The 9262-nt window shown below is 63.7% G+C and overlaps 3 protein-coding genes across 13 annotated transcripts; 2 read left to right on the forward strand and 1 right to left on the reverse strand.

Moving 5' to 3' along the window:
- Positions 1-597: 597 nt before the first annotated feature.
- On the reverse strand, positions 598-2330 carry Micos13 (mitochondrial contact site and cristae organizing system subunit 13). Of its 2 annotated transcripts, none has more exons than XM_005332062.5 (4): positions 2197-2330; positions 1389-1566; positions 1204-1255; positions 598-821 (listed from the first exon to the last, which is right to left on the reverse strand). In XM_005332062.5, exons 1-4 carry the CDS (start codon positions 2223-2225, stop codon positions 724-726), a joined length of 357 nt encoding a protein of 118 aa, XP_005332119.1. In that variant the 5' UTR covers positions 2226-2330; the 3' UTR covers positions 598-723. The 2 variants fall into 2 exon arrangements, with proteins under 2 accessions (XP_005332119.1, XP_040146570.1); XM_040290636.2 differs by lacking the exon at positions 2197-2330 and adding an exon at positions 1849-2120.
- A 343-nt stretch (positions 2331-2673) lies between these two features.
- Hsd11b1l (hydroxysteroid 11-beta dehydrogenase 1 like) lies at positions 2674-7053 on the forward strand. 10 transcript variants are annotated; one of them, XM_040290633.2, is made up of 8 exons: positions 2674-2812; positions 4556-4683; positions 4762-4898; positions 5422-5533; positions 5883-5974; positions 6255-6348; positions 6486-6651; positions 6732-7053. In XM_040290633.2, exons 2-8 carry the CDS (start codon positions 4611-4613, stop codon positions 6922-6924), a joined length of 867 nt encoding a protein of 288 aa, XP_040146567.1. In that variant the 5' UTR covers positions 2674-2812; positions 4556-4610; the 3' UTR covers positions 6925-7053. The 10 variants fall into 10 exon arrangements, with proteins under 10 accessions (XP_040146567.1, XP_021586587.1, XP_040146566.1 ...); XM_021730912.3 differs by having other exon boundaries at positions 4569-4683; XM_040290632.2 differs by having other exon boundaries at positions 2746-2882.
- A 1214-nt stretch (positions 7054-8267) lies between these two features.
- On the forward strand, positions 8268-9227 carry Rpl36 (ribosomal protein L36). The gene is made up of 4 exons (XM_005332066.5): positions 8268-8423; positions 8595-8689; positions 8894-9028; positions 9106-9227. The coding sequence occupies exons 2-4, from the start codon at positions 8597-8599 to the stop codon at positions 9193-9195; spliced, it is 318 nt and encodes a 105-aa protein (XP_005332123.1). The 5' UTR covers positions 8268-8423; positions 8595-8596; the 3' UTR covers positions 9196-9227.
- The last annotated feature ends 35 nt before the right edge of the window (positions 9228-9262 follow it).

Below are 9262 nucleotides of genomic sequence, written 5' to 3' on the forward strand. Positions count from 1 at the left end.
CCATGGGGACACACTCTGTGGCTGGGTACCAGGGGCTTCCCAGAAGCCTTAGACAGACCCACCTTGCTGGAGCTTCCGTCCTGTGGGGACACAGAGCACAGGCAGCCGACACAGTGTCCCCAGGAACAAGGGAGACTTGGGAGAGGAGGCAGGGCCTGGGTTCTGGTGGACGTCCCTCAGGCACAGGGCCCACAGGCCTGGGCGCTCAGGAATCACCAGGTTGTCAGAGAGAGAGTGGCTGACGGTGGTGGCCAGGAGACCAGGACTGGACTAGGACCCAAGGGGCTGAGCAAGCGAATCAGTGGCCTTGGGGCTCCTGTGGGTGCCATGTGGGTGCTCACTGACTGAGCCCCTCAGACTGACTCCCTAGGCTCAGTCAGCCGGGATCATGAAGCCCCTGCACAGGCTCGACCTTCCTGGGAGCCTGAGCACTCTGGGGACCAGGACCAGCTGTCCACCGCGACGCCCCACATCAGGTTGACAGTCCATGACAGCAAAGGAGTAAACCAGCTTGAGAACAAGGTCCAGCCTCAAGGAACCACTAGGAGGTGCCAGAAGCTCAGGCCCAACCGTGACCCCGGCAGCACACAGGTGGCAGAACAGTTCTGAAGTCCTTTATTGGGCCAGCAAGGCTGGGAGCTGCCCTTGGCGTGGGGTCCCAGTCGGGAGTCGGGAGCCCCCGGCACCCTGCCCAGGTCCGCAGGTGGACAGCCTCTGCAACTCCTACTTGACGCGCTCCTTCACGTACTCCCAGCCCTCCCTGGAGTACTCCTGGGCCTTGGAGGGAACCGCAGACAGCAAGGACATCACCTTGATGATGCCTGCGGGGGCGGGCAGGGAGGGAGGCCGCTGTGAGGCTCCAGCGGCTGCAGGCAGCCCCTAGCCTCAGCCAAGCCCCAGGGAAGCCCCGGGGACAAGGCTGTTTTAGAGACCAAACTTCCAACAACCGGCAACTGAAGCGGATGCAGGGCAGGGCCTGGCTCAGTGTGGACCTGGCCACCTGCCCCCATTCTACCAGGCAACGACAGCCCCGCCCTCCCGGGAGGCTCTACCCCCTCCATTTCCCCAGAATCTCCACCCCTTCGCCTCTTTTAGATCCATGGGAGACAGGAGGAGGGATGACAGGAAAGAAGGGCCAGGAAGCCAGGAGGGGAGCCATGGTGGGGTGCCTTGGGCCACACTCTGCAGAGGCACAGGGCCTACCTGAATTCCAGGACTCGCGGATGGGAAAGTTGATCTTTGGAGGGGCTGGGAGCTGGGGGGAAAAGGAGCAGAGGCTGGGGAACAGGGAAGGGCTCTGCCTCCCAGCAGCCCCAGGCGTGCAGAGGACACCAAGCCAGACTGGAGGACTGAGGCCACCCCAGAGCCACACGCACTCCCAGCGGTACCTGTGGTATCTGCAGGCCTGTCTGCCGGGACACGTACTGGCTGAACTGGTGCACGGCAGGGGGCACCACCTCCTTGGCCTTCCGCAGGGCGGCCTCGCTCTTGTCACTGGACCCCAGCAGATCCTGGTCATACACCAGGTAGGTGGCACCACCAGCCACACTGCCTTTGATGAGGAACCTGCCGCAGGGAAAGGAGCTCACTGTGTACTGCTGGCCACCCACGAGGAATGTGACCCTCCTGGGGGGTTCCCAGTCCAGATGACACTCATGTGGCCTGAGAGCTAGCTGGGGAAACGAAGGGCACCCTGAGAGCCCAAAGGTGCTACAGCACTGAGTTCTCACTGCACAAAGCAGAGCCACTCAGGGCCACTGCAACTGGAAAATGAGGCCGGAAAATGGACACTGGGGTTATTCAAGGTCCCTCAGAGTGCAAGGGAAGTGAAGACTTGAGACACCTAACCTTTCGGGAGCCTTTCTGCCCAGGGTGGGCTCTGGGCGGGCAAGCCGCTGGTTTTTTCTAAGTGTCGCCGGGCGCTTCCCGTATGTCACTCGCTGCTTTGGGAGCATTAACCTCGGGACAAACGCGAACGGTAGGATTCCCTGGGCACTCCCGTTTCACAGACGCGGCAGCTGAAGCTTGGAGAGCTCTCGGGCCAGTGAGCCGAGCGACCAGGGATCGCCGGGAGGAAGCGGGAGGCGACTGCGACCCGGCGAGGCCCGTCCCAAAGAGTCCGATCCCCTACGTTGGCCAGGGAGAGGGGACTGAGTAGGTGCCCGCAGGAGGGGGCCCGCCCGAAGCCCCACGCACCTCATCACCGACCACACTCGCGACACCATGGTCGCTCCGTTCCGCGCGCAAGGACACTGCACTCGCCCGCCGCTTCCGGTCTCGGTGCCGCACAGGCCTCTGGGAAGCGTAGTCCTCCTCGTCTGCCGCAAAGGCCTCTGGGAGTGGTGTCTTGTTTTGCCTCAGGCTCCTCCGCAGGGGCCTCTGGGAAATTCAGGGCCCGTCCGCCGCACAGCTCTCTGGGAAATGTAGTGCGGCCCGGCCCAGGCGGCCGAGGGGTAAGAGGCCTCAGGGGTCTGGAGTGAAGCCTGAAGTGACCCTGAAAGATGTCGAATCACGAGGGATCCCGAGCTGGCGCAAATGACTGGAAGATCACGTCTAGAAAGCGGTCGTCAAGGCAACGCGAGGCTAGTTCGAGAGAGGCGGGCCCGTAGCACGTGACCGGGCTCGGGGCGTCAGACCTGGGGGCGTGGCGGGGCGGCGGCGAGCGAGAGAGCCCGGCGGAGGCCGTTGCCTGGCAACGCCGGGGCGCGGAGTCCCGCTCACGTCCCCTCCCATAGGAGGTGGGCTCGAAGTCACGTGGCCCCGCCCTACGGGAGGGGGCGCGGTCGGGGTCCGGCCGAGCGCCGCGAGAAAGGTAGGCCCGAGGGTCGTTCACGCCCGGACCCCGGCCCCGCTGGACGGCGGGGAAACTGAGGCCCGAGTGGGTGAGTGCGCGGCTGGGGACACGCAGGGGTCCCACGCTCCCCTGTCCCGGCGGGAAGCGAGGCCGGGCGCGGTCGCGGCGCCAGTGCGTTCTGCCAGGTCTGGTGCCCCTTCCGCCCGCTGCGACCCGGCTGCCAGGCCCCCGTCTCCACCCGCCACCGGCCCGCCTGCCTGTCCCTCTGCACCCGCCTCCTTTGCTGCACCCGGGGTGGGAGGAGCCCCCCGGGGTGCTTCGTGCCCCGTCCCTGGGAGTGAGAAGTGGGAGCGCGTGTCGGGCTTGGTGGCCCTGGCTGGGACGGCTGGGGGATCCGCTCCTCCAAGCACCCAAAGGTGCAGAGATAGGCGGTGGGCTGATGGGTGGGCAGCGCCAGACCCGCGTGGCCCGTGGTGAGGGCTTCGGGCCCTCCGGGGCAGGGGGGAGCCCTGGACAGGCTTGCAGCTGCAAGGGGCTCGGCCAGGATGCCTTCCAGAGACCCCTCTGGCTGGCTCCAGGGGGCGGGAAATTCGGGAGAGAGGAGGGGAGATCCGGTTCCCCCAACCCATCATCCCGGCCCTCGCAGCTTCTGGATTTGTGAAGACCCCCGTCCTTGTCCCGTGGACTTCAGAGGATAGCAACCCCAAGGTTGGATGGGCTTGTGGGAGACCGTGGTCCCCAGAACTTGAGGAATCTGGCTTGTTGCCCTCTTCCTCCTTCTCCCCCACACTGAAGGCATGTCTTCACCCCATGAGGGCCACTTCTGTGTCCACCCATCCCCAAGTGTCCAGCCCTCTGGTGTCTCCAGACAGACCTGTCTCTCTGGACTCCTCCAGCTCTTGCCTATCCATTCCCCACAGCACTCCATGTCAACCTAGGGTCTACTGAGCACCTGTTGTATACCTGGCATGGCTTTGGGGGCTGAGGACCAACAGCCAGGTGCAGTGGACCATACCTCTAATCAGTGGCTCAGGACCCCGAGGCAGGAGGCTGGCGAGCTCAAGGCAGCCCAGGAACTTAGCGAGGCCCTGAGCCATGCAGTGAGACCCTGGCTCAAAGAAGGGAACATCAAAGGGCTGGGGCTGGGGCTCAGTACCCAAAACCAACCGGCCCTACAGTGAGGAACACAGAAGCCTTTGTCTCTCTTCCTGCCCTCAAGGTGTGACCCTCTGGGGGGAGAGGGGGCAGTGAACACATGAAGGTGCTTCCAGGGCAGGACAAGTGCGGAGGTGGAGGAAGACGGGGTCAGGGAGAGGGCCGGGTGCAGCAGCTCTAGGGAGGCAGCTCAGGGTAGGGCATCTCTACAGGAGGTCACTCTTGTGCTGCGACTTGAAAGAAGCAAGAGGCCCATGGCAGTGCCAGCGCAGGGGTCCTGAGGCAGGGTGGCGCCTGGCTGTGGCCGGTTTGGGGAACCGAGAAGAGGCTAGTGGAGTGGAGCAGAGGGGAGAAGGATCCTGTCCACACAGCCTTTTGGTCATCAGGATTCTGGCTTTTGTCCTAAATGAAAGAGTTATCAAAGGGGAGGGAAGCTGCGATTTGCCTGCTGGGTGGAGGGAGAAGGCTTTGAGAAGTGGGGTCACTGAAAAGTGGTCCCTAGTTCAGGTGGAGGATAGTGGGGGGCTGGACCACGTGGTCGCCGTGGAGGGGGAGAGGAGGGGCAGGTCCAGGGCCACGGTGTTTCCAGATGCTCATCAAATGAAGGCCCACCAAACAGGTGTGGCTGCGGCCAGCCCCTCCCCGCTGAGGCCCCCAGGCCATGAAGGTGCTGCTCCTCGCGGGGCTGGGGGCCCTGTTCTCTGCCTACTACTGGGACGACAACTTTGAGCCAGGTGAGCGCCCAGGGTGTGGGGAGGGAGGAATCCCGCCGGCTCTGCCCTGCCCCTGCCTGACCCCCCTGCTCACCGCAGCCCGCCTCCAGGGAGCCCGCGTGCTGCTGACCGGGGCTGCGGGCGACGCTGGTGTTGGTGAGGAGCTGGCCTATCACTACGCCCGCCTGGGCTCCCACCTGGTGCTCTCTGCCCAGGCCGAGGCCCTCCTGCAGAAGGTGAGCCACCCCATTTCCAGATGGATGGCTAGGGGCTTGTGAGGAGAAAGAAGACCTAAGTTTGAACTTCTGTAATGGGCTTCCTATGTGACCTTGGGCAAGTCGCCTAACCTCTCTGAGCCAGTTTCCTTATTTGCAAAATGGAGACACAGACCTTCCCTTGGTTTCTGGGTTGCGCTGAGCACAGTGAAGGAGTGGAAAGCAGGAAGTGCCCTTCAGGAAGGGGAGTACTGAGTGTTCCCGCCGTGCGATGGCCAGGGTCTCCAACCCAAAGGCCAGGGGCCCTCCTTAGCAACAGCTGATAGTGCTTGGGGGAACGCTCGAGGGAAGCCAGAAATCGGAAACGTGTGTGGAGTCCCCGGGGACTTGGGTGTCGGTGAGTGGCTCTTTCTAGCCCGCAGTGTGAAGCGTTGAGAAGGGTGCCCTTGGGACCTGAGCTCAGAATAGAGGCGGGGCTTCAGGTGGGATCCTCCGTGTGGGGCGGCTGGGGAGGAGAGGCCCACGGGCAGCTCTGGCCCCCCAGGTGGTGGGGAACTGCCGGAAGCTGGGCGCCCCCAAGGTCTTCTACATCGCCGCGGACATGGCCTCCCCCGAGGCGCCCGAGCGCGTGGTGCAGTTTGCGCTGGACAAGCTGGGTGAGGGGCGGGGCCTGGGGTCTGGAGCAGAGTACCCTGGCCTGAGCCTTAGGGTCGGCGGAACCGCGGTGGGGTGCCGTGGGGGCGGGTGTCTGGGGGCGGAGACTCGCGGAGCCTGGGGCGCAGCCAGGGATGGGGGCTGACCACTAGGGGCGAGGCTCACTACCAGGGGCGAAGACTTGCAGGACGCCAGGAGAGAAATGCTTTGGTCTCCCGGGTGGGGGGTGCTACCTGCCGCGAGGACCTCGGCGCTCCGGACCGAACCCCACCCGTCGCGGGGCGGGGATTCGTACAGCCCAGCGGGCAGGGCCTCGGGCCAGCCCTGCGCTGACCAGCATTTCTGGGCCAGGGGGTCTGGACTACCTCGTGCTGAACCACCTCGGCGGCATTCCGGCCGGCATGCGGGCCCGCAGCGCCCAGGCCACGCACTGGCTCGTGCAGGTGCTCCCCGAAACCGGCGGCCCTGCCCCTTCTCGCCCTGCCCTCCGCCCGAGCGCGCCTATCCCAGCCCAGGGCTCCGCCCCGCGTGCAAAGGCGCTCCTCCCTCCTCGGCTCCTCCCAGGGGAAGTCCGGGCCCCGCCCCTTTGGGTCCTAGGCTCCGCCCCTCCTGGCCTTGGCTCCGCCCTCGTATGGAGCCCGTACCGCTCCACTTGTGTCCTCGGGCCCCGCCCGTCGGGCCGGGCCCCGCCTCTGCCCTGTGACTCGCTGTCGCCGCCTGCAGGTGAACTTCCTGAGTTATGTGCAACTGACTAAGTTGGCGCTGCCCAGCCTGACTGACAGCAAGGGCTCCCTGGTGGTGGTGTCCACGTTGCTCGGTGCGTGAAGGTGGCTCTAGCTCTTGGGGGAGGGGCTTGGAGAGGACGGGCTTCGTGCGGGAGAAGCGGAAGGGCGGGAAGGCTCCCTGGAAGAAGCATCTTGTGGCCCCTCAGCAGCTGCCCTCCTGCACCCCTAGGCCGTGTGCCCGTGTCCTTCTCCACCCCCTACTCAGCGGCCAAGTTCGCGTTGGACAGCTTCTTCGGCTCCCTGCGGAGGGAGCTGGATGTTCAGGACGTGAATGTGGCCATCACCATGTGCGTCCTGGGCCTCCGGGATCCGGCCTCCACTGTGGAGGGAGTCAGGTGAGGCCTGGGTGTGAGCAGGGAACCATCGGTTGCATGCCGTGGGAACCCACCGCAGTCCCTACCATCTCCCTCCCTAGGGGCGTCAGGAGAGCCAAGGCGGCCCCGGGACCCAAGGCAGCCCTGGCTGTGATCCGAGGTGGTGCTACACGAGCCTCCTGTGTCTTCTACCCGTGGCGCTTGCACCTGCTCTGTCTGCTGCGAGGCTGGCTGCCGCACCCGAGGGCCTGGTTCATTCGCCAGGACCTCAACATCTCTGCAGTTGCAGCCTGAGTCCCCTGGGGCTCCTGTCTTCCCAGACGGGAGGTACCATCCAGCTGTTCCTGGAGTCGGGACACTAACAAAGACACCTCCGAGAGGGTGGCCTGAGTCCAAGATGGAGTCATCAGGGCAAAAGCCAAACAGAAGAATATCTGCAGGCACCTGGAAACAAACTGCAGGTGTTCGCACCCCCTCAGTCTTGAAAGGCACAGCCCAGACTTGAGGTTCTTGGAGGTCACTGGTGACATGATCATTGCTTCCACTGTGCAAATAAGAAACAGTCTCCAGAAAAGTGATGCTCCCTCCCCAGGTCGCCTGAGGTGGATGCCCTGAGTCACCTCTGGGAGCGTCTAAGTCTCAGTTGATTCTTTCCACTGATTCCAACTGGGAGCATTTCCCACCCCCACCTAGGGTCTCTGGTACTCTTGACACCTGCGGTCCACCTGATGGCCAGGTGGGAGGAAGAGGACAAGAGCATATTCTGGGCTAGACTCAGCCTCCCGTCTCATAATAAAAGGTCTTCCCTTGCTTATGTATCTATATCTATTATTCAAATTCCTTTTGCCTTCCAATTTCTAGGAGCCGGGAGAGGGGCTAGAACTATCAAGGTGTTTTGTAGGTGGAGAAATGGAGACAGACAGGATGGGCTCCCCTCAGGAAGTCAGTGGGAGAGGCAGGGGCACTGATGGACCTGCAGGACTTGGTTGCAGCGTCAGCAATAGTGTAACCGGGCCCCACGCCCTTGAGGTCAAGGATCTTAGGCCTCGCTGTTGGAGTTTGGTCTTACAGTTGTTCCCATTCTCAGGATGACGCTGTAGCTTAGGGAGGTTGGGCTAATGAGGGCCACAGCTGCACATCTGTCAATTACAAAGTGGAAAGCCAGTGCTGCTGGTCTAAAGCAATTGTAAAAAGTAACTGGCACGGATACAATGTTACAAAAAGCTGCTACTGTGGGCTGTCCAGGGCTCTGTCCAGGAAAGACTGTCCTCGTCACACCAGACCCAGACTGAGGCTGTCTCTTAGAGACAAGCAAGATTGACAGAAGAAGGGGTAAAAGGGGCGCGGAAATTGGAACTTTCAGATCTTGTTTCCACCACCTGATTCAAGGTTGTTCAGCAGGCATCCCTCGGCCTGGCATCCCGGCACGACCTTGCGTCACGTCAAATGCCACCAGGAGGCACTGTGACCACTCCCTTCATGAAATCAATAAACCCGTTGATGGAGGTTTTTTCGTGCCACCTTACATATGGAAAAACTGGGGGGCCTGGGAGGTGAAGTTGCTGTGTCCGGGTTAACCAACAAGCTGCAGCTTGGAACTCAGCGGCCTTTGAGGCCCCACAACCACGTCCGCTGGTCCCGGGGTCAACGCGCATGCTCAGGGAGCCTCCGGACGCCAGGGGGCGCGCGCGTGGTTCTTGCCTCTCTGGTACGCGCCTCCGGCAGCGAGTAGATATCCCAGAGTTCCGTGTGGCGCCGGCCCTTCCGCTCCGGGAGCCATTGGAGAGCAGCAGGTGAGTTCGTTCGCGCCTGACTCTTCATCCTTCGCCATCCGGGCCCCGAGGCCCGCTGGGCGGGTTGCAGGGTGGCTGGGCTCGGCGAGCGTGCCCGAGGAAGCCGCGGCGCGGGGTGGCGGGCGCCTTGCCGGGACTCACCCCAGCCCTTCTCCCCACCGCCTCCCGCAGCCATGGCTCTGCGCTACCCCATGGCCGTAGGCCTCAACAAGGGCCACAAGGTGACCAAGAACGTGAGCAAGCCGAGGCACAGCCGCCGCCGCGGGGTGAGTGCTGGGAGCGGCGGGGCCTTCCGGGCAGAGGCGCGAGCCCTGGCGGACCGCGTCGGCGCGAGGCTCGGGTGTGTGCCACGGGCGTGGGCCCTGGGCCGGGGACCGCCGTCCCGTGTCGCGACACTGTGGACGGCAGCCGCGGGCAGGCAGGGTGGGGGCTGGAGTGCGGACCCGCCCTGACGGCCGCCCTGCCCCCAGCGCCTGACCAAGCACACCAAGTTCGTGCGGGACATGATCCGGGAGGTGTGTGGCTTCGCCCCCTACGAGCGTCGGGCCATGGAGCTGCTCAAGGTCTCCAAGGACAAACGGGCCCTCAAGTTCATCAAGAAAAGGGTAGGTGGGCTGCTAACCGGGGAACGCCGCGAGGGGACCCGGGGCGCAGGCTGATGGGTGGCCTTCTTGCCGCACAGGTGGGAACACACATCCGGGCCAAGAGAAAGCGAGAGGAGCTGAGCAACGTCCTGGCCGCCATGAGAAAGGCAGCTGCCAAGAAGGACTGAGCCCCCTTTCCTCAATAAACCATCCCAGAAAACCATGGCTCCTGCGTCCTCCTTGTGGGGGGTCATC

The sequence above is a fragment of the Ictidomys tridecemlineatus genome, chromosome 2 (assembly GCF_052094955.1).
Source record: "Ictidomys tridecemlineatus isolate mIctTri1 chromosome 2, mIctTri1.hap1, whole genome shotgun sequence".
Taxonomy (NCBI): Eukaryota; Metazoa; Chordata; class Mammalia; order Rodentia; family Sciuridae; genus Ictidomys; species Ictidomys tridecemlineatus.